The sequence below is a fragment of the Aspergillus luchuensis genome, chromosome 1 (genome assembly GCF_016861625.1).
Source record: "Aspergillus luchuensis IFO 4308 DNA, chromosome 1, nearly complete sequence".
Classification (NCBI taxonomy): Eukaryota; Fungi; Ascomycota; class Eurotiomycetes; order Eurotiales; family Aspergillaceae; genus Aspergillus; species Aspergillus luchuensis.
This window is the reverse complement of record NC_054849.1, coordinates 2,938,558-2,960,888: the sequence shown is the minus strand read 5'-3', so window position 1 is coordinate 2,960,888 and position 22,331 is coordinate 2,938,558. Positions and strand designations below refer to the sequence as shown.

At 51.4% G+C, this 22,331-nt stretch overlaps 6 protein-coding genes across 6 annotated transcripts; 3 read left to right on the top strand and 3 right to left on the bottom strand.

The window, feature by feature from the left end:
• Positions 1-284: 284 nt before the first annotated feature.
• AKAW2_11021A (uncharacterized protein) lies at positions 285-1,489 on the top strand (the record flags this gene model as incomplete). The annotated part of the gene is made up of 4 exons (XM_041681023.1): positions 285-325; positions 398-416; positions 503-1,397; positions 1,464-1,489. The coding sequence occupies 4 exons, from the start codon at positions 285-287 to the stop codon at positions 1,487-1,489; spliced, it is 981 nt and encodes a 326-aa protein (XP_041537741.1).
• A 1,029-nt stretch (positions 1,490-2,518) lies between these two features.
• AKAW2_11020A (MDR family MFS transporter) lies at positions 2,519-4,654 on the top strand (the record flags this gene model as incomplete). Its single annotated transcript, XM_041681012.1, has 5 exons — positions 2,519-2,836; positions 2,902-2,931; positions 2,991-3,301; positions 3,357-3,478; positions 3,537-4,654. The coding sequence occupies 5 exons, from the start codon at positions 2,519-2,521 to the stop codon at positions 4,652-4,654; spliced, it is 1,899 nt and encodes a 632-aa protein (XP_041537740.1).
• A 1,402-nt stretch (positions 4,655-6,056) lies between these two features.
• On the bottom strand, positions 6,057-8,084 carry rlmA (SRF-type transcription factor RlmA; the record flags this gene model as incomplete). Its single annotated transcript, XM_041681000.1, has 3 exons — positions 6,057-7,715; positions 7,790-7,946; positions 8,029-8,084. 3 exons carry the CDS (start codon positions 8,082-8,084, stop codon positions 6,057-6,059), a joined length of 1,872 nt encoding a protein of 623 aa, XP_041537739.1.
• A 3,042-nt stretch (positions 8,085-11,126) lies between these two features.
• On the top strand, positions 11,127-14,548 carry AKAW2_11018A (uncharacterized protein; the record flags this gene model as incomplete). The annotated part of the gene is made up of 6 exons (XM_041680989.1): positions 11,127-11,316; positions 11,435-11,592; positions 11,673-11,766; positions 11,819-12,047; positions 12,116-14,406; positions 14,469-14,548. 6 exons carry the CDS (start codon positions 11,127-11,129, stop codon positions 14,546-14,548), a joined length of 3,042 nt encoding a protein of 1,013 aa, XP_041537738.1.
• A 1,254-nt stretch (positions 14,549-15,802) lies between these two features.
• AKAW2_11017S (putative sucrose transporter) lies at positions 15,803-17,988 on the bottom strand (the record flags this gene model as incomplete). The annotated part of the gene is made up of 8 exons (XM_041680978.1): positions 15,803-16,701; positions 16,767-16,882; positions 16,938-17,127; positions 17,179-17,250; positions 17,303-17,369; positions 17,446-17,690; positions 17,747-17,772; positions 17,891-17,988. The coding sequence occupies 8 exons, from the start codon at positions 17,986-17,988 to the stop codon at positions 15,803-15,805; spliced, it is 1,713 nt and encodes a 570-aa protein (XP_041537737.1).
• A 1,057-nt stretch (positions 17,989-19,045) lies between these two features.
• Positions 19,046-21,419, bottom strand: ZWF1 (glucose-6-phosphate dehydrogenase; the record flags this gene model as incomplete). Its single annotated transcript, XM_041680967.1, has 10 exons — positions 19,046-19,155; positions 19,216-19,587; positions 19,644-19,851; positions 19,904-19,980; positions 20,040-20,124; positions 20,190-20,387; positions 20,461-20,805; positions 20,873-20,893; positions 20,953-21,025; positions 21,376-21,419. 10 exons carry the CDS (start codon positions 21,417-21,419, stop codon positions 19,046-19,048), a joined length of 1,533 nt encoding a protein of 510 aa, XP_041537736.1.
• Positions 21,420-22,331: the final 912 nt, after the last annotated feature.

The window sequence follows — 22,331 nt, the reverse complement described above, 5'->3', positions numbered from 1 at the left end:
TCTCCGCTTGGCGACTCCTGCTGAACCGCCGCCCCACGGCTCCGCTCCCAAGGCCGCAAAAACAATCTGTTCGTTAATGACTAGCAGCCCATGGAACAGAACTTAATCTCTCCATCGCTCTCCCTGACCTCCTTTTGATCCAACCCATCTTTTTTCTTTCTTCTCCTTCTCTCCCTTCTCTTTTTCTCCCCTTTCAAAACCCGCCCTTTGTAACTGGGCGTTTACCTTTTCATTCTGCCCCTCGCTGGATTGCGCCCGGCGTCAGTTACGTCAGATCCGCGGCCATGGCATACAACCAGTCCTACAACCCCGATGCGCTGCCAGCGTGAGTCACAATTCTCAGGAGGTCAATCAAAAGTGACGAATGGGGTCGCTAACAAGTCATAAATCGATACAGGCATGCAGAGCCGGAACAGGTGCGGTAGTTTCTTCTCGAGAGTGGTTCTTTGTCTGCCTGGTTGTTGAATGCCCCGCGCCTCCTAACTCGGTCTATGACAATTAGGTAGCGCAAATGCTTGGTGCCATGCAATCCAGCAACTCGCACCACCAGAAGCATTCTCGCCCGTCTCCTCACCCTCCCTCCAGCGGCGTCCCACCTCGAGTCCCCGTTTCTAGTGCCGGCAATCCCCATCCCCAGCGCTACGGCGCACCACCGAGTCAGCGTCCTCCCATGGAGGCCCCGCATGGTGGACGGTCGCCGGCAAACGTTCCTCCAGCGAGTCAACAACAACGCCCTCACCCACTACACCCTTCTCCTCCTCCGCAGAACTACGGCTTCGGGCCGCCTCCTAGCCAGCCAGTGCGCAATCGTCCGCCGCCCGCGTCGCGTCCGCCCAACTCGCCGAACCATGGCGCGCTGGCAGTTCCCGACGACGACCCGCAACAGCTATTCCCCCTTTTCCGCGCTGCGAACACATCTCATTCGGGTACACTCACAGAGATGGAGCTGGGCTCTGCTCTAGTGAACGGAGACTTCACATCGTTTCACCCCAAGACCGTTAAGATGATGATCCGCATGTTTGATCGGAACAACAGCGGGACGATCTCATTCGACGAGTTTGTGGCACTGTGGCGCTACCTTGCAGCGTGGCGGGAGCTGTTCGATCGGTTCGATCAAGACCGCAGCGGGCGCATTAGCCTGTACGAGTTCGAGAATGCACTGGTGGCCTTCGGGTACCGGCTGAGCCAGCCATTTGTGATGGTGCTGTTCCGGACGTTCGAGAACAAAGGGCGGCAGATGAATACTGGTCCTCCGTATGGGCCGGCGAAACAGGGCATGAGCTTCGATTTGTTCGTGCAGGCGTGCATTAGTCTGCGGCGCATGACGGACGTCTTTAAGCGGTATGATGATGATCGCGACGGCTATATTACGGTGAGCTTCGAGGAATTCTTGACTGGTGAGTCGGTTCCCACCCTGGTTATGTGGAATGAGGTTGGATGGTTGGTTGCTAATGTTGGTGCAGAAATCCTCCAGCTTCAGGATGGATAGTTTTGATATGGACGATATGGTGGATTCTTCCAGGGTTTCCTCCCTAATTATACTTGTACATTATACCCTTATTATTTTCTCATAACATCTTTTGTCGCAAGAAAAACCCGGGAAATCTACAGCGAACAAGTATGACATGGGCTTTTTTTTTCTTTTCGTTTTTCCTATTCTCAAGCGAAGCAAGACTTCCCCCTATCGGGCGCAATTGCAATGCCCTTGGCTGCATGGTGCTTTAGTAAAACGCAAGTCAAGATGCGGTGTAGACTCAATTCCACGATGCTCCATAATGATTGAATGATTAATAGAGAGCATCATTGCAGATCATCGTCGGGGAGAAAAAAAAAAGACTAAGGAGGATTGTGACAGGTCTTATTTGTTTGTTTTTCAGGCATGCAGACATGCAGACAAACCCCAAAAAATGTCGGCGTGCCAACGGTGTAACTTACCTTCCCCCCAAATTTCTCCCTCCTGCAGTCGGGATTTTTATCCCAAATTTTCAGTTGTTGTATGTCATTCCATGGGATTGCTTGACTATCATCCCGTGCCCATGGATTGAAGTGGCCCGTGGGGTGGCTTTTTCGGGAATGCTTATAGCCTTGTTCGTTTGGCGCCCACGAGATCGATAGCATTTTTGCCCGTTTTGGGCATGGTTTTAGTCGTTGGTTTCTGTTTCAACTTATCTCCGAGCCTTAAGGGCGAGCGCGAGCATTGACAGGGGAAAATTTTCTCTCCTTGGAAAAAGGATTATTTATTAAATAGGCCAGACTCCTGCCTGGTCTAGCTTATCTATTTAGTTTAATTTACTTGTTTAGTTGAGCTGGTCTCTCTTCGCGCCCTGATTTCCTTTCCCAAAGTCTAGACTTTAAGACTGGCTGCAACCGTCGGTTTAATCCGCCACTCTGAGGGGTCCTGTTTCCTTCTCCTCACCCCCGATTCTTTTCTTGGACAGCAAGCTTTCGGCTTGTTGAGTCATTCTTTTTTCCTTCACTTCTGTTTCTCCCTCCAGACTCACCCTGGAGTTCTGCAAGCATGGCGGTCACTCAGGATCCTCCTCGTGAGGATGATCGTATCGCGCAGCAGCAGCAGCATGCCGACCAGGACAAGGGCGTCCTGGTAGATGCGGAGAAGATGTCACCATCTGATGTTGGCTCTTCGTCCAGAGATGGTTCGGAGAAGCCCGACCCTGTCGGGTCGCCCTCACAGACATCAACAGAACAACCATCTCCTGAAGAGACTGGAGATGTGTCCGACGAGAAAGCTGGCGCTGGTGCGCCGTTGGATAGAGTGCCGTCGCAGGCGCAGAAGCTAGGGAAGAAGAAGATTGTCGTTGTCATGACTGCGCTTTGTGTATGTCCCTTGCTTTTCCATGCTTCTGATGGCTCCATCGCTAACCACATGGTCTTTTAATATAGCTTGTCTTGTTCCTAGCAGCTTTGGATATGGTAACGACCCTTTATCGCGCCGTCGCATTTACATCTACTCACACTTGTTGTCTCTACAGACTATCGTGTCTACAGCCCTACCTACTATCGCAACGCATTTTCACGCTTCCGAGAGCGGTTACTCATGGATCGCGTCATCATACATGTTGGCCAACGCCGCCTGTGTTCCCTTATGGGGCAAGATCAGTGATGTCTGGGGTCGCAAGCGCATCATTCTTATCGCCAACTTCCTTTTCCTCGTCGGCAGTCTGATTTGCGCGCTGGCCATTAACCTCCCCATGATCATCTCCGGCAGAGCCATTCAAGGTGCAGGCGGCGGTGGTATCATCGTGCTTGCCAATATCTGCGTCTCCGATCTCTTCAGTGTCAGGTCTGTCACACCTCTCCACTAGCCCTCCACTGACCCAGCGCTAACACACCCCCAGAGAACGCCCCATGTACTATGGTCTCTTCGGCTCCACATGGGCCATCGCCGGAGCACTGGGCCCTATCGTCGGCGGTGCCTTCACTACAGATGTAACCTGGCGCTGGTGCTTCTACATCAACCGTAAGCCTCCCTCTCTCCCTTCTTCCTCCTGCCCTAACACTCAACTAACAACCCTCAGTCCCTATCGGCGGCGTCTCCTTCGTCATCCTCGTCTTCTTCCTCAAGATTGAAACTGGCAAGGTGCCCTTCTGGGCTGGCATCCGCTCCATTGACTGGACCGGTAACATGCTCATGCTCGGCGGCACACTAATGTTCCTCTTCGGTCTCGAATTCGGCGGCGTCAACTACCCCTGGGACTCACCAACAGTAATTTGCCTCATCGTCTTCGGCGTCTTCACCTGGGGCCTCGCCGTTCTCAACGAATGGAAATTCGCTCGCTACCCCGTTATCCCCATCCGCCTATTCAACAACACCCACAACGTCCTGATGCTCCTCCTCTGTTTCTGCCACAGCATGGTCTTCATCTCCGGCTCCTACTACCTACCTCTATACTTCCAAACCGTCCTCCTCGCCAGCCCCATCATGTCCGGCGTCTACGTCCTCCCCACCGTTCTCAGTCTTTCCATCTTCTCCGCCGCCACCGGCTTCGTCATCAAAAAGACCGGCCGATACCGCGAACTCATCATTTCCGGCTTCGCCCTCATGACCCTTGGCTACGGCCTCCTCATCGACCTGAAGTACTACGCCTCCTGGCCCCGCATCATCATCTACCAGATCATCGGCGGTATCGGTACCGGCCCGCTCTTCCAGTCCCCGCTTGTCGCTCTACAAGCCAACATCCACCCCTCCGATATGGCCGCCGGAACAGCTACCTTCGGTTTCCTGCGCCAGGTGTCTGCCGCCATCTCCATCGTCTTGGGAACAGTCATCTACCAGAACGTCTTCCACGAGCAAATGCCCAAAGTCGCTGCCGCGATCGGCGAGGCGAAGGCCACGTCCATCGAGAACTCGTTCTCAGGATCTGCTAGCACGCTGATCAAGTCCCTGGGCAGCGCTCAGAAGACGGTCGTGTTGAAAGCGTATACGTTGGCATTGAGTCGCATGTGGATCTTCTATACTGCGATGGCCGGATTAGGACTTATCATAAGTCTGTTTATAAGGCCTGTCGTGCTGAGTAAATCGCATACCATTGCAAAGACCGGTCTCGCAGAGCAGGAAAAGGCCAGACAGGCAGTTTTGGAGGATCAGAAAAGGCAGAGGGGGGAGGAAGAGAAAGAGGCGAAGGAGGCAGTTTAATGCATCCTTTCCTCGGACTTTTTCTTCATTCAGTTCACATACATGCAAAAATCCTGGTTTTATCCCTGTGGGAACGAAACTGAAACTTAAAAAGTATTAATGATTCAAGCCTCTAAGGCTAGAAACCGAAAGGCGAGAGAGGGAAAAAAAAAAGAGATACTAGCTGAAGGAAGAAGGTATAATGGATGGGATGGATTTCAACTACTAACTAACGAATCTGGACTAGAAACTTTTCATCTGCATTCAACATACATACTTGCATACTTGCATACCATTTACATTTACACAAGATGATTATCATGATGATGTATCTATCTATCTAAACATTTTAAAATTTAATCCTACGTCTTGACATTGACTGACTGAGATACTTTGAATCAGTATACCAGTAACAAATTGACACATTCACTTAGGAGAGCAGTAGTCATATATACTACAATAATGAACAGGATACACAGGACCCCCCATTCCCCTCCATAACCATCATCATCCACTTCATCCCTCAGATAGTAACAAGAGATAGAAAATACAACTGATGTCATTAATGACTCGTGCGCGCCCCCCAACACCAAAAAAAGATTTAGAGTTAACGTTTTTTCTCATTTAGGTTTCCGGCAAACGGAACTATCAATCAATCTATCTATCAATCAATTTTACAAAAATAATAAACCCTACTACTTATCAGATAACTAAACTCTTATGTATAATTAGAAGCAACACGGGACGTGCGGTGAACTATAATCAGCAGCAGTAACTTAAAACTAAGAGGGAAAAAAAAAAAAAAGAAACCTACTATTGAATTAAATTCTCCTAGTTGCACATCGCTCGGCTTGTTATGTACACATTTTTTGTTTTTTTGTTTTTTTTTTTGTAATTCCACTAATATAATAAGAACATTGTAATAATATATGAAAGAGAAAAAGCCACCCGTGACTGGGAAGATTGAACACTTAATATGATAATATTATGTGGTTTATCTTCAGAGTCCCCAGCGAATAAAATAAAGCAAAACAGTAAGGAAATAGGAAAGGAAAAGGAAAGATTTATCGCACCATTCTCATATATTTCGGACTTTGGAGAGAGAGAAATCGATGGATAGCTAGGTCAACTGCCAAAAACGACAATGGCAATAACAATAAAAGGAAGGGGTATAAAGTTAAATCGGAAACCCTTATCACAAAACAAGGAAGGACTTGGTACTTGTTCAGAACCGGAGGACAAAAAAGGATCCAAGGGAAACAAAACGAGCCTCATTCGAAACTTTCCCATCCCAATTAAGGAAACCAAAAGTAGCTTTCGCCAACGCCTTGAGATGCCATATATGAAACACGGGGGACATGATCACCCCAGCAACAAAATACCACAATCATCAGTCTAGTAGTTGTAACAATATGGAGCGGATTTACGTCTTTGGTTTCTTTAATACCCCTTCCGCATTGGGTCCACTGTCGGGGCTTTTGCGCTTTTTGTCTTGCTCATCTTCGCGCCCAAACCCGGGGCCACTTTGCACCGCCGGCGTAGGGAACGTTAGAGGACTGGGCAGCATGTTGCTGTCTGGTCCAGACCGCCCAAAGCCCCATTCCGGGAAGAAACTGGACGGTGACGGGAGAAGTGCATCCGAGACGAACCGACTAGGAAGAGCAGAGATTGGCGTATCTATATTGCTATTATTGTTGTATGCACTGTTGTTCTGTGTTGCTGCTCCCGGAGGCGGAGGCCGGGCAAAAGGATTTGGCGGTCCTTGAGCCCCCGCACTTAGTATTGCGCCCGCAGACGGTGAGGGCGGTGGTAATACCACGCTCGAATGGCCGGTGTCTGGATTCGCTTTGGCAGGCGTGAGCGTTTTATTCCCCGCCGAATCGCGTGACGATGAGTCCGCCGTTGCGCTGCCCCGGTCCGAATTCTCACTCGGTATCTGCACCTTCAACTGCGGGCGTTTAGGTGGGAACTGGCCGCTGTTTGTGCGCACAGGCGGCTTCAGGTCGACTACCGGCTGTGGCCGTGGGGCTTCCGTGGCAGCTCGGGGAGGTGGAGGAGGGGGCTTTGCAGTCAGCCCGGCAGGCTTCCCGTCATTCGGTCCGTGTGCTGGTCCTTCGGCCCTTGTTTGCGCATTCTCTCCCGTCTCCGTCGGAGGACCTACACCGAAATGGCGCGCCAATACGGAACCTCGATCGTCAATGGGTGTGAAGATACTGCGAGACTTGGAGGAGAGAGATCGCTGATGCGGCGGGGATGGCGTTCCCTCCGTCTTCATGGGGCCCGGCATTGCCTCTGTCGGAGCGGTCCCCTCAGGGAGCGATACTGTTCGGGGTGGCGGAGGCTGCTGATCTGTTGTGAATGCCGGAGGCATAGAATTTCGTCCTTGGTCTGGGAGAAACGCTTGTGCGACCTGTGGGATGGCGGCATGGGGCGGTTGGGTCATAGCCATTGGAGGTGGTTGCTGTGCAAGTGCATGAGGCGGGTGTGGCATGTGTGGAGGAGCTTGATGATGCGGCGGCATGGCTTGCGGTGCCATTGTGTGTGGAGGCATAGGCTGTGGGGGCATGGAATGTGGAGGCATCGCTTGATGATGCTGTGGAGGCGGAGGCGGTTGGTGATGCGGCCCCGGGGGTCCGTAATGAGTGAACTGAGGTGGGCGGGGAGGTTGAGCCATGGCGTGAGCAGCGTTGGGGTTATATACCGAAGGGTTAGGAATGTACGTGAAGCCATTTTGCGGCGGCGGCGGAGGCGGCGGAGGTGTCGCATGATGATGCTGCTGGGGCCCCATATTGGAGCTCACTCGGCGAAGGTGATTCCGAGACGAAGGCCTAGAAACTCCCTGCGGTTGAGGGGTACCGTGGCGCGGAGCAAACATCCCATTCCCGATGGGCGGAGAAGCAGACGGCGCATGAGTGACATGCTGGAAACCGGGATGACCTGGTAGGTGAGCGGGAATCATGGGAGGGTTCGGAGGCGTAGGGTGCACATCTTCGGGGGCAGGCGTCGTCTCATCTTCGTCGTCATCATCGTCACGTTTGCCGTTAAAGTCTTCGGGGCCTTTGTGTTCATGTGGAGGACCAAACTATAGCATGAGAAAGCGGCGATGTCAGATCAACGGGAGTCTTTCCAGACGAGCAGGTTAGGTGGACAACGCACGTATTGATATCGAGTGAGGGCCTCTCGCATATCACATGACGAGAATTCGTAGAGCTTCTTGTTGTGACCAAAGATAATGACAGCGACATCTACCGAACACAGGACCGCAAGCTCATGTGCCTTCTTGAACAGACCACCCTTCCGTTTCAGAAAGGTCCTAGTAGCGCACCAGAGCGTTAGCTTGACGAACTAGGGTTTAATGGGCAGAGGTGAAGAGATCCACCAGCTTTAGCACTTACACTGAGCGGTTGCGATCATCCTTGATCGCCTTGATCTCGATCTTTCTGCGACCCATGAGGGACAGCGGACGAGCGAATCCCACAGAAAAGAGCGTCGATGAAACACGCAGACGAACAGGTCAAGCAGAGCTTCTGAGGGGAATGGTTCGTCCGGAACAGATGGCGGCGCGAGCTGAAACTCGAGGAAGCGCCGCCCGCAAGGATTTCCGGGACGCGATTAGAGGGTGTAAAAAAATAATAAAAAAGGATGGCAGGAACCTCCAAGACTGTGGGCAGAATTTATATTTAGTATTTCCCTAGAGTCCCCACATGGAGAGAAGTACTGTCTTCTCCGCTACGGAGAGGAAGGTAAAGCGCGAAAATACGCAAAAACCAGGGAAGATAGTGAACGACCGGGGGGTTGTGTGTGTGGGAGGGGGTTGGTGATGCGAAAGAGTTGTTTGGGTGGGAAGAGCAAGAGGAAGGAGGGGTGAGATTAGGAAGAGTGACGGTATTTTGGGAGGAGGGATGAACAGGACACCAGAAGGGCGCGCGCGGGCGTGATCCGACGGGCAAGAAGACACGACAAAGGGGGTGGGCGGTAGAGAGAGAGATGGATGGACAGGGTAGGGAAACAAAGGGAAAAGAGACACAGAGAGAGAGAGAAAGACGAGGCCTTAGGAAACCCACCTTGAGCAACGAGAGACGAGAGATAGGCGACGTGATAGAACAAAAAAGTCAATTAATTTCTAGGATGGGGAGGGGGGAAACGATGATGGAATGGATGGGGATTGAGAAAGGGAAAGGATGATTGATGGCTGGAGCGGCGACACGCGGGTGATGCAGAAGATTATTCTAAAGATAGACCGACGGTGGGAAGAGCTGCCGCCCGTTCGAGGTTTGGCCCATCTTCCCGGCGGCTAACCAACTCGCCAACGGCGGCTGTTGACTACCGCCTCCCTATTAATAGATTGATTGTCCCGGCAGTTCACACTTCTATACCACCTACTCCGTCAGTAGTTGAGAGTAGATATAAGATGAAAGGGTAGCATCCTCTCCTTCAATCTCACCTTTGAAATTCCATGCTTATTTTCGTGAAGCATCTGGACCAGATTTTTCCCTCCTTCTCTTCTTCCTCTCAGCAAGAATGCTATCTCACGCTTACCCACCCCTCTTTCCACCCCCTCCTCCTCCCATCTACAAGTTATCCCCCTCTTTCCAACACTAACTAAGACAAACTAATCTACATTCATTGAGAGGGGGAACCTGTGAATAACGCCATCATCACTAATTCAGATGAGGTTACATTGCAGTTGGTTGGCACAATCCCCAACCACAGAATTATCCAAACAAAGCTGCGCCGTTGGTTTGTTCTTTTACCGCCTGCCGGCACAGTCACAGCCAAGTCAAGTCTGGCGTATCGCTATCACCGCCAGCCTCAGGTATCGACCGTCCCCAAACCGGCTTAGTCCCAGTTGGCGATACGCCTAATCCGCATCGGGCCACAGGGAGTCCTGATCAGTCACTTGCCTCTTCCAGCCAGGTCCTCTGATTGGCCCTTGCACCGTGACCCGTCACAGGAGATCACTTTCTTGAGTGGAATCGTAGGATCTGTTCTGGCGGTGCTAAGGTGGTGCAGGCCAGGCTAGGTGCTTCCTACATGACACTAACTCTACCCTAATCAACTTATCACACTCGACGCGACACGCTTGGAGAGGCGGTATGTTTCCCAATAGGAAAGAAAATTATTGCTGCTGTACAACCATGTCACATCAAATGACCCGGACTGGGCACCAATATTGCACAGTTTATGGCGTAGTTAGTAAGTATATACATACGACTATCCTTAATACTACTCATACCCTGTGACGAAGAGCATAATGAATCTTCAGCAGGTGAAACACCATTGGGCCCCGCAGGTCTCCCATGCCAAGGGAAGGATTAATAGGATTCATAGGAATGATGAGTCTGGACTGTGTTTATTGTATGCAGTAGATGAGGGGATGTATGGAGAATGCGTGTAATGTTAGGAAAGAGGATGTGATAATACCATAATTCAGGTAATGTTGATCATCGTCTCCCGCCAGATAGCTAACTAAGTGACCTACCGGGAGATAGTCAACCAGCCTTTGAATATATAACTTGGTGAGAACCACGTTCCTCAGCTGTGACCTCATAGAAAGTAAGCAAAAGATCCAGAAAAGAAGGGGGAGCCCGATCGAGTTCTGACTCGGTTTGGGTTATTTCTTTCGTTTGCTCCAATCGACGGTCGTTTACCGACTGGATCGCGGATAGAGAACCATGGCACCAGATTGCTGTGTTTTGCGGGTGTATTAATCTTTCACCCCCTGAAACGGCAAGCCCAGTAGATCCTCATCATCGCCGTCCTTTTTCATCTCAATTTGCGACTTCAGTGTTTCTTTTCCCCTCTCCTTTATTTCCCCCCTCCTTTCTGCCAATCTTTGTCTCTGTCACGCTTTGTCGTCTGTTAATTCCCCTTCCACCACGTTGTCATCCGGGATTAACTGTGGTGTCTACGCTCGTTGGCCAGTTGCTCGATTGCATTTCTTTACTACCCTGAATTCCCTCGCGGTTGCTGCTGCTGCTGCTGCTGCTGCTGCACGCTAGACGTGCTGCCCCATCCTGGGCTGCAGGCGGTCCTCCCTCTAGGACACTCCTGGATGGTCCTTGCTGTCTGCGTCGTCCATCGGACCATTTTCTATTTTTCTAATTCCTGACTTTGCAGTTATTTTATTTTTTCCTGACTAGGGTTTAATCTATTGAGGTATCCGATTCATCATCCGACTTGGGTTTCAGTGTCAAGTCCGCCTCTGCTTCTCGATTGTTTCCTTTTTCCTTAATACGGGTCAACCACCCTTGCGTCCTGAAGGTCCATTGCAAGAAAAAAAAAAGTGTTGGAGCACATCTGTTGGATCTTCCCTTCCCACCCCAAACACTCGCGCTCGCATTAATCTCCTGATCTCATTGGATCTCGACTTCACTACGGACAAACGCATCTACGTTACTCCGCCGTTGGGCATCGTCTTGGACTCATTTACAACTCCCCCTTCGATCGCGTATTCCCCGCAAAAACAAATCTGGCGTGCGCATGGTGCAAGATGCCTTTCTTCACTCGCGTCTTTCGAAGTAAAGACAACAATGCTGCGAAGAAAGCAGCCAAATCCCCGGAAGTAGAAGAGAAAGGGCCCGCAAAGCCCACATGGACCGACGCGTGGCAGCGATCCGAGGTCGCCCCCGAAGAGGTTCAGGAACTCTTGCGAGGGTGCACCCAAGAACTAAAGGCACGAGGTATGTGTTTCTATCTTTGAACCGATGTGATCCACCGCCCCCCCGCTGGTGTACAAGTCAAGTCAAGCTTTGCGCATTCCTCAGTTTGCTGATCCTTGCCTCGTTCTCCTTTTGACAGCTCTTCAAACTCCCTTTTTACTTCTACCTTTCCGCCCAAGCACCGACGCCAGCGCTGCACGTACCTTCATCCGTAACTACTTCAATCAGTCCCTGGAAAGGGGCTCACCTCTGAGCGGGGATGCATTGGCACAAGAACTCCGGCTGTCGGACCCCATGGTGAGCCAATACATTCTATTTTGCTATCTGATGCTGAGGGGTCATTTACTCATTCTTATTCCGTGTCTTGTGTCGTATAGGTCCTGTGCAGTGTGCTGAAATGGTGTTGGAGTCGACTCCCTGGAGGAGTCGTTACCTGGGAAGCATATGAGCTATTTAAGGTTGGAGAGCAAGGTATGTCTCAAGCGGCATCTGGTTAGGAACGTGCGCGCTGATGAACCTTAAGATTCCCAGTTTGCCCCCGACGCATTTACGACTTTCATTCCCATTAGTGTCGACTCCGACGCTCGGTCGAAGATCGTTTTCGACTTTTTCGATCTCCTCGCTGCCGTCGCAGCACACGGTAAATCTAATGGTCTTGGTGGACGGAAGCTCTCCCGGTATGCCGGATGGTGGGCATTCGATCATGCGGATACGGGCAACGGCTTCGAGGCTGCTTATAAGAATTGGGCACGGTATGTCACGGACATGATTTAACCGATCAACTTTCCTTACAGAGGATTTGATAGCTGACGTCCTGCAGGGCCGCTGATGCGACAAGCCATCTGTTCTTCGCCTATCTGCGATCCTTGTCGCCCGAACTGCGCGGAGTGAACGCCATTACAACGCTCCCTATCTCCCTCCAAACTCTTGTCCGGGCGACGGAATATCCGCCAGAGACGCCCACCCTACTTCAGGTCTCTACCACCAGAGTCGTGATGATCGTCGACACCGTCTCCCCTACTCCATTCGCTCTGCTGCGGCGCGCAAAGAACTTCGAGTACAGAGACAGCGACAGCCATCTCCAGGAGTTCGCCAGCTTCGAGGAGCCCACCAAAGCACTGACCGATGAGTGTCTTCGTGTACTAAAATGCATCTCTTCCATCAATCAGTCAAGTGCACCAGAGCCGGGATCGGCGACTCGAGAAGCCTCGTGGTCGCGATTTGAGGACCTTGGATTTGGCGGTGCCCTCGAGTCTGACCTGGATGATGATTCAAGCGCAGTTCGTCTAGCCAGGAACGAATTCGGTGGTGGCTTGAGGTCCGCTCCACAGTCCGGTGCAGGTGACTTCGGCCGGCCCACGACTCCATCATGGGCAGACTTCATGTCGTCCGGCTTTGGTGACGAGAACGGCCTGAAGGGCCCGATTGCTCCTTTGCTTCTTCCTCCTGACAAGGTTCTTCCTCCTATCGCAAGCGTCCGGGGCCAAAGCTCGCAGTCACACAAGCGCAGCCTAAATGACGAGCCGTCCATGGAACCGGGTGAGCTCGCAAGCATCACCACTCTCGATCTCGATGACTCTTTTTGGTGGGTGTGGATCAGTAGTTTGGCTGGTGAGGAGCCCGTGTCCCGAAAGGCCGTTTTTGGCCGGTGTGCATTGCTCGAGACCGTAATCAAAGACACAAAGTGGTTGGTACTGGAAGAGCAGGTGAAGGGCGCAGCACCGGAACCAGAACCGGGTGCATATATCGTGGAAAAGAAGCGCTTCTTTGGGTTCTCGACTCGTAAACGCGGTGTTGGGCGTCGCAAGTCCTCCGCTAAGAAAGTTAGTGCGGTGGAAGACTCGTACAAGCGGCCGGACAATGAAGCTCCCCAAAGCAAGACCAGTATTGCCCCTGACCAGCATGCCCGCATCCAAGCGGCAGCGGCAGCTCTTCAGAAGCGGCATCGGGAGGAACAAGAAGCTGCCAATGGCTCTAAGAACGTCTCAGAGGATGTCAAATACAACACCAAGACGAACTCTGTCATGACGTTGCAGCCGTCAATCGTGAACGAAGCGTCTCAGGCTATGAAGTGGGCGACCAATTACGATAAGAACACCTACAGAACTGCCTACTTGAGTAACAGCCGTGCAGGAACTGGTGCTCTAGCAGAAGATGCCAAGGTGCCGATCGAACAGCCCAGCACGCCGACCTCCCCGAAGGCAAGTCCCAGTGCTCGACAGGCACCGCCACCTTTGCCGAAGGATACACCGTCAAGCTCCCCGAAGCCCGCAGTTCCCAGAAAAGAGCCTGCTGCTCAAGAGGAGCATCCGGCAAGCAGGGCTGACAGCCCGAGCCTTGCCTTGTCAACCACTGAATCGCTCCCGAAACAGTCCATGGATTCGGAGGAGTCTAGTCGGAAGATCAAGAAGAAGCCCGGCAACGCCGGTTTCAAGAGTATGTTCGGAACAGTCAAAAAGAAGAACGAGCCTGAACCGAAGCCGCCAATGAAACCTACTGGGTCCGCTGTTGCCGCCGCTCGCGCTGCCCTCGAGGACAAGGCAAGAGCCGCCCAGGAGCAGACGATGCGCCCTTCGACAAATGGCAAGCCTACACTGAAAAAGAAGCCTGTGCCCATTACAGTCCCTGTCGAGGCACCTAAGCCTGTCGAGAGTCCCAAGCCTGCCGAGCCTACTGCGGAAGAGAAAGCCCCCGAGCCCACTGAACCCACGGTTTCTATGGATGCACTCAAACCCCCTGTTCCCCACAGCGATGAGCCTCAGATCCGCCGTCAAGCCGAATATGACGCTCTTTCGCGCATTGATACCAGAGAACGCGCAGCGGCCGATCAAGAATTCTCTAGGTTTGACCAGGGACCCCTGGTCGAGCAGCCTGCTTTTGTCCCTAGCGACTCTCCTGTTTCTGAACGATTCCCTGAGAAGCCTGCATCGTTTCACTCTGCGACCGATCGGGTCTCTGTTGAGCCACAGGATGAGCGCAGTCCTTCCCCTCCGCCGATGAACACATCCTTTGACCGCTGGGCCCAGATCCGCCAGAACGCCGCGGCGAGGGCAGCTCAAGTCGAGTCGCATGCTGATGATAGCGACGATGACAACACCAGTGAAGAAGAGAGTAAGTGAATTAGTTCTGCTACAAAGATATATAATCATGGCTCTAACGTGGAAACCCATTAGGCTTCGAATCCCGTGCTGCCCGTATCAAGGCCAGAGTCGCTGAACTCACTGGCAACATGCAAGCTGCAAGCAAGCCTTGAAGCTCTAGCTCCAGTTTTCTCTGCTAACCACTTTACTTTCGCTACTGTCGTTTCTGACCATTTGAGTATACTGTCGCTATCACCCATATACCACTGTATTTGACCCCCGATGTTTATACGCCATTTAATGTATTTTCACCTACCCCTTCGCGTCCAGGTCCATCCTGCCTGCCATCTTGCTGACTGAGCCCGGTCCCATGGCAACAAGGTCTGAAGATATTGCAAGCCGCGCATGACAGACATACGCCGTGATGCCGTTCTACGCATGATTGTCCACTTTTTATTCCCATTTCCGTTCCTCTTGTGCCTGCTGCCGGTTCCTGTTAAGCGGGGATAGCGGTAATGGTAGCAAGTTGTCTTCTTAATCAAGTTTGTTTGTTACTGCTTCTTCTCTGCTTTCTTGTTGTTATATTCCCCTCCTTGTTGTGCCTGCCTGTGATTTATTCAAACAATTACTGTTGAGTTCGTTGGACTGTTGTTGTCTTCTGCAATATATCCAATATACCTCGGCCGTTCTCTCGCTATGCTATGTATTCAGCTTCTTCATTGTGATAGAGATCCGGATTCTAGTGAACTGGTTTTTTAATAATAAGTATATATCCCTAGAGTAGCAGATAAGCGCCCAGAAGTATTGAACTATCCTGGGTTATCCATGGCATGATGAAGGGAAACTAGATCAAACCACTTGACTAAAGCTAACATGAAAGAACAAAATTAGAATAAGTTTATCCATTGAAAGTTAATTATCTATTACATGTGCATATATCGTCCAACCCATTATTTTGATTTTTCCCTCCTTATACCACAGCACCATACATGCGCACCGGCATACGCATGTATATGCACTGTAACTCGGGGGTTCTCATCATACAAAAAAACAGGAAAATAAACAAAAGCAAAGAAACCATGCATGCATGTCAGGTCAGGTCACGCTAATCAAACAATGCAGTCAACGTATGGGAACTGGTATGTTGTACTTTCTTCTTACCCAAAAGAGCAGTACTAGATATAGTGCACACAGCAGACCAGTTTCCAACGTATTAACCCACTTGGTTTGAGTATCAGGGTATCGAAGTGTAGAATAGGAATCGAATAATAGGAGAACAGTATAAAACATCATCAGAGTCGTGTAAATGAGACGATGATCCGCTTTAGAAGTGCTGAAGGAAAAACAAGTAGATGAAGGTGCAAAATCTATCCCTCTAGTCATGCCAAAGGGAAGGAAACGACGGAAGAACAAACGAAACGATCACTTTATATAGTGTATCGCATGCGTCGCGTTGCTTCAACAGCGACAATAGCACTCAATGCGCCGATGAATAAGCAGATGGAGATAGCGTTCGGGGTGCTCTTATCGAGATTCATCCATTGGGAGTCCTGGGCTGTGTCGTCGCGTTTCGTGCTGCCGGGCTCGAGAACACTGAAGACAATCCAGCTGATGAAGGTACCGAGGAATTGCGGGAGGGTTGTGTAGACATTTAGTACGCCTAGGTAGATACCGGCGAGTTCGCCGGTGGATGGGGTGTTGGAGACGCCGTCTTCGATGTCGCTGTCGCTGTCTGGGTCGTGGTGGTTGAGGCGGAGGACGTCCATTTCTGTGTCGTTGGTGCGGTCACTGTAGGTGGTGGGGCCGCCGGAGAGGAGGCTGGAGGAGGTGATCATTGTTACGCCGGAGGAGCGGGAGGATTGGGAGGGGTTCATGGCGAGTTTGTTGATTTCTATGCCCATGAATGTGAAAGGGGCCCAGCAGGTGACGGCCCAGGGGATGCCACACAGGGCGACGAGGAAGGTTGCGACGGCGCGGGAGCGGGCGAAAGGTGCGAAGATCATGGTCGCGGCGAACATGACGTGGGAGATTAACCATGTTGTTTGGAGATCGGGGCGGATGCCCATTACTGTCTTAAGCAGTGAGGCGAGGCCTGGGGGTGGGCGCGGCGTGAACCTGGGACGTTTGCTGTCTGGTGGTTGAACGCAGAATGGTAGAAGAACGGAGCCGATGAAGGTCATGGAGGAAAAGACGACTAGCGATAAACTGCCCACTCGACCGACTTCTCCAAGCATATCGGCTGGTTGTGTTGCGCCTTTGGGGACTTCGTATCGAAAGTATGTTTCTCCGACCCAGGTGGTGCTGTAGAAGAGAAAGGGGAACCAGCCTGCGGATTATTCGGTTAGTACATGCTTACTGGAAAGTTGGTTTGAGAGTATAATGGCACAGTACCAATCCATGCCCAGAATTGCGCCCAGCAGATGGCCTGAATACGCGGTGGCAGATCCATTGTGGTCTTGACAAGTTGAGAAATGACCTGCAGAGTCCCAGCCTTGTCATCGGAGTCTCTGTCGGTGTGTCAGTATTTGGCATGATGTATAGACCGCATTTTCATGATCTTACCTCGCAGTGACTAAAACCCGCTCCTTGACTGCGTAAGAGGTAACGAAGACAGCACCGACCAATGACATTGCTGCAATGACAGTCATCTGCTTGAACTGCGTGTCGCCGATTATGGCGCCAAATATGCTGACAGTATCAATGGATCCAATGACATATCCAATGAGCTGGCCGATTGCGGTCATCCGAGTTGCTATACACTCTTAGCTGCTATACTTTGTAGTCAGGTGCGGAAGAGGCATACCCCATGCTGATCCAGTCTGCTGCAGCGGAATAGGTAATGTGTCGACAATCAAGCTGCGACAACACGCTTGGACTGCGTGTGGGTTAGATTGGGCATTCAAATATCATGGCTGGTGCAGACTTACCAACGTTAATAGCAAAGTCCACAGCGTAAATACTCAGAACTGCTAGCGCGATGGTGACGTTTCTGGCCTGGGGTAATAGACGATTTCAGTAAGCGCCTAAGTAGGAAGGACGTCAAGAAGGCCATTCGCATGCTATTAAGTACCTTTTCCGCATCCTTAACAAAAGTATTGACGATCTCAGTAGTCCAGCCAAGAACAAGCAGGCACGTTGCGACGACGAACGAGCCGACGATCATGAAAGGCCTGCGTCGCCCCCATTTGGATCGAGATCGGTCAGCAATGACACCGATGAGTGGCTGGATAATCAAGCCAGAAAGAGGGCCGGCGATCCACACAAGCGAGGTCTTGGATTTTGTGAGGCCCAGTTGGAGCAGGTACGGGGTACAATCTGCACTGCAAGTCAGAAACATAGAGCAAGTAGACACGAGCCAGCAACGCGCATACAAGTCATTTCAATGCCCCAGGTGAACCTGTCGACAAGAAGCAAGTCAGTCTTTTATGCGCATTCGTGATGGCGATTGTCTTCCGCCTGAGAGGAGCCGAAAAAAACATTGTCGGAGGAACGAGAATGAGGGGAAGAATACATACTGTAAGCCCAACAAACTAAAGGTCAACAGCACCATGCGCACCCACTCCCTTCGTCCCTTGATAGAGGGTGTGCCCACCCATCTTGCAGCTTGTGGCATTCTTAGTGTTCGAATGCCCGCATGCACTTGGCCCTTTTCACAATTCTTGTATGCTTTCCATGAACCGCGGGGGTTCGCCTCGAGTTTGCGCCTGCGATCAGGCCAAAACACGTGCAAATGTAGCAAATCGATCCTCGGATGGAGTAGATTCGATGCTAGAACGGTACGGAAGCTGAATTGTGAGATCCGACGCAGAAGGACGAGGCAAATGCGTGATGGGTCGTAGGCAGTCGTCGCACGGTTCGTTGGGGATAAAAATAGCTGCGAGGATGGAACAGGGTCCGTGATCCGCCAAAGGTCCGATGTCGTTGGGGAAAAGGGCGATACTGGAGTTAATATAGGTTTTCGCGACCAGGGAGAGCGACAAATAACGTTCGAAGCGAAGCAGAAGGGAATCACGACCGGTCAGAAGAAGGGATGGGAAGAAAAGAGGAGGGATGGGCAGACAGACGACAGGCGAGGCCGGGCTGAGCCCACCAAAAGCGTACGCATGCGGGCCCCCGGCCCGTCAGGTACCTCGTCTTATCGGCACCGGCCACGCTGAGACCCACCACCGCGACGGTACTTGTGTTTATTAATAGCGGGTGGTGTGAACAACCTAAAGCAAGGTCGGGGGATTAAAACGAATCTGAAACTGGGGAAGTCTATGGGTTAGACTGTCTTTTCTAACCTTTCTTTCTAACCTAATTCTACGAGGCACACAAGGGACTAAGGCACCAGGCAAGGGTCAATAATACAGGTACCGTCTTGCTACTGTCACGCGACTACTTCCAGCTTCCGGTGAAGACAGCGGCGGTCCCAACCGACCGGGGGTGGTTCGTTACGTTCTCTGCATTCGTTTCTAAAAAGGGGTTGCGAATAGATAACTCCAGTCATTGCCCAGCCGACCGATAAATAGTCCCGAGTGCTTCATTTCTGTCATATCATCCCAGATGCCCCGTCATACCATGATTTTCGACCGAAAATCAATCGCATTAACATCTTTTTTTAGCCTTTTTGTGGCACTTTTTTTTTTGTTTTTCATCTTCATCCATCGTAACACGCCGACCGCCCTTATCTACAGGCGGTTGGGGGTGGAAGTCAAGGGCCACTGGTAGCCAGCAGCATCGCTGAACTTGTAGCCGAAGGACGCGGTGAAGTCATCAAGGACAGCGGGTCCGCGGGAGCCTGCGCACGCCGTTCGTCAGCATGTAAGCGGTTTTATTAGATTTCAAAATGTGCACGTACCGTAGGGGTATTCCATGGGGATGATCTCCTTGTTGTCATCCAGGTAGTGCAAGAGAGGGGTGAAGATCCTCCAGCTGGCATCCAGCTCATCGTCACGGACGAAGTTGGAGTGGTCGCCCTTCAGAGCATCCAGGATCAGAGACTCGTAGGCCTCGGGGATCTTGAGGTCGGAGAAGCGGCGGCGGTAGGTGAGGTCGAGCTCAGTCACAACCGTCTGCATGGACAGGCCAGGCAGCTTGGAGTTCATCTTGATGTACACGGACTCGTTGGGCTGGACGCGGATAACGAGCTCGTTACGGGGGATGTCCTTGAAGATTCCGGAGGTAACGTCACGGAACTGGATGCGAATCTCGGTCTTCTGCTCGTTCAAGGCTGCGAATAGTTAGTATACCCGCCGTTGCTAAGATCGCTTGGAAAGAGGTACATACCCTTGCCAGCCTTCATGATGAAGGGAACACCGTCCCACCTCTCGTTCTTGATGTAGGCGACCATGGCGCAGAAGGTGGGGCAGCGGGAATCCTGGGGAACGGTCTCATCCTCCTTGTAGGCGGGCTTGCTGCCATCAAGAGACTTTCCGTACTGGCCAATGATGACGTTCTTGGGCTCAATGGCGTCCATCGCACGCAGGACACGAACCTGGTTAAGTATTAGTAACCTCGCTCAACTGATAGCCAATCGCACACTGTACCTTCTCGTCACGGATGTCCTCAGCAGAGAAGGAAATGGGGCGCTCCATAGCGAGCAGCGTCAACACCTGGAGAAGGTCTAAGATAGTTTTTAATCAGTATCATGACGGGTATTCCGAATGAGGACTCAAAACGTACGGTTCTGCATGACATCACGGATGATGCCGAACTCATCGAAGTAACCACCACGTCCCTCGGTACCGAAGGGCTCCTTGAATGTGATCTAAATCATAAAGGCGACAATTTAGCCAATAATCAGACAGTCAACTAGACAGCGCAAGGTCGTACCTGAACGTTATCGATGTGGTGGCGGTTCCAGGTGGCGTTGAAGAATTCGTTTCCGAAGCGCATGATAAGGATGTTCTTGACCATCTCCTTACCCAGGTAGTGGTCGATACGGAAGATCTCCTCTTCCTTCCAGTTAGGCTCCAGAGCCTTTTGGAGATCGCGCGAGCTCTGAAGGTCCTTGCCGAAAGGCTTCTCTACCTGTGAAATAGGAAAACAAGCGAGTAAGAACAATGGCCCATTGCAGAGTGAGAACAGCCCAGGATTGACTCACGATGATACGAGCAACGCCGTTCTTGGGGTAGCAGTTGCGCTTGAGTTGGTCGGAAACGGTGGTGAAAACGCTAGGGGGGAGGGCCATGTAGTAGATTCTGTTCTGCTCCTTCTGGCCCTTCTCAATCTCCTCAAGGTGCTTGTTGAGGTTGATGAACGAGTCATCCTTGTCGTATTGACCGGAGATGTAAGTGCAGAGCTGGCAGAAGCTGTCCAGCTGCTCTTCGATTTCCTTAGTGGGGGTCTTGATGTATGAGCGCACACGCCTCAGGTACTCCTCATGGTCCATGTTTGTCCGGGCATATCCGACGATCTTGATACCCTTGGGGAGGAACTTGTTGCGATACTGGAAGCGCAATCAGTAACCATACTGGTGTGAGTCAAACTGCAATTGGATCTGTAAGTGGACATACAAGGCCGAAAAGTGCCGGGAACTGTAAGAAGTTAGCTTCCTATGTGGTCGACATGAATCAGGGGGGGGGTCGTCACTGACGGTCTTCTTCTTTGCAAGATCTCCGGAGGCACCCAATACTATGATGACAGTGTCATCTTTGAGTTCCATGGTGCTACGTAAAACATCCATGTTAGCTAGACTATAGCTTGACGATTATAGTGCCACAAGGGATCGTGTGTAGATCGATAATGCGGGTCGGTGCCCGCAGTCCGCTACAGCCGGGAGGGGCAGTGAGGTTGGTGGTGAGTCAGAAGGAAATTCCTATCGTCAAGACCAAAGGAGTAATCCTGGTGACGAATTGAAGAACAACGGAAAGCGGGAAGCCTGCCAGTGAATGTTGGGCGACCGGCTTGTTATGGAGAGAAGTAGGTGGTGAATCCTCACGTCTGGGCGGCGGGCAGGAGGGACGGGAGTGGGAGGGAGGAGGGGTGTGATGTCAGAGAGGGAGACCGCAAAACTCACCCAGCATTCTGGCGTTCCTCAGTACGTGCTATTGTGCTGGCCATATTTTAATGATGTGTGAACAACCACGAGATGGGAAGGGAATGTGAGAGATCGGTGGAAGAAGGAGGAGAGGAAATAAAGAGGATACAGGGAGATAGCAAGGACAGAGAGGTTTGTTGGAAAAATCCCAACAGTTCCGGCGGAGCAAGTACTTTTTAAGACCGGAGGAGGGCCTCTCGTCGAGGAGAGAGGAGCTGCTTCGCTGCAGGGTGGGCAAAAGTGAGTGAGCCCGGGTGGGGCAGCTTTGTTACTACTTTGTTACTGGGAAGCCCGGCTTGGGTTCTTCCACTACGTCGATTACTGCCGCGGGACCCCGTGAGTTAGTAGTAGTGAGTAGGTAAAGTTGTTATCCAATTCTATTATTCGGGGTTATTTTACATCACTCAGACACTACTTACTCGCCCGCCACAGAGTAGTAGATAATTAACTCCTTCAGTATTTCCTTGGTATGATTACTCCGGGAAATGCTTCCTTTTTTATCCCTAGCATCCATTCTTCCCCTAATTGTCAGGTCCTCCGTTCCCACTCATACTGCTCTCTCTCTCTCTCTCTTTTTCTCTCCCCCGAAGCCGTTGTGGCAATCCGTCTCTTATATCATCGCTAGGTAACGCGATGACTCCCTTCTCTATTATCTACCACTTGCATATCTCGATATCTTTAAAATCAATACTTACCATGAAGCATCCCCCACTTGACTTACTCTATCTGTCCCTCAGAAACATCATCGTTTAGACTAACAGCCCCTTCTCTTTTAGACGGACTGATTTATCCGAGCCAGGTCCGCTGTAAATCTCCTCCCAGCTCCACTGAGAACCACACATGGAACGGATGATGCCCATCTTAAGGTACACCTTACTGTTGCATGCGGAACCACCCCCCGCGTCAGCTTATCCCAGTAATATTAACCCTCCGAC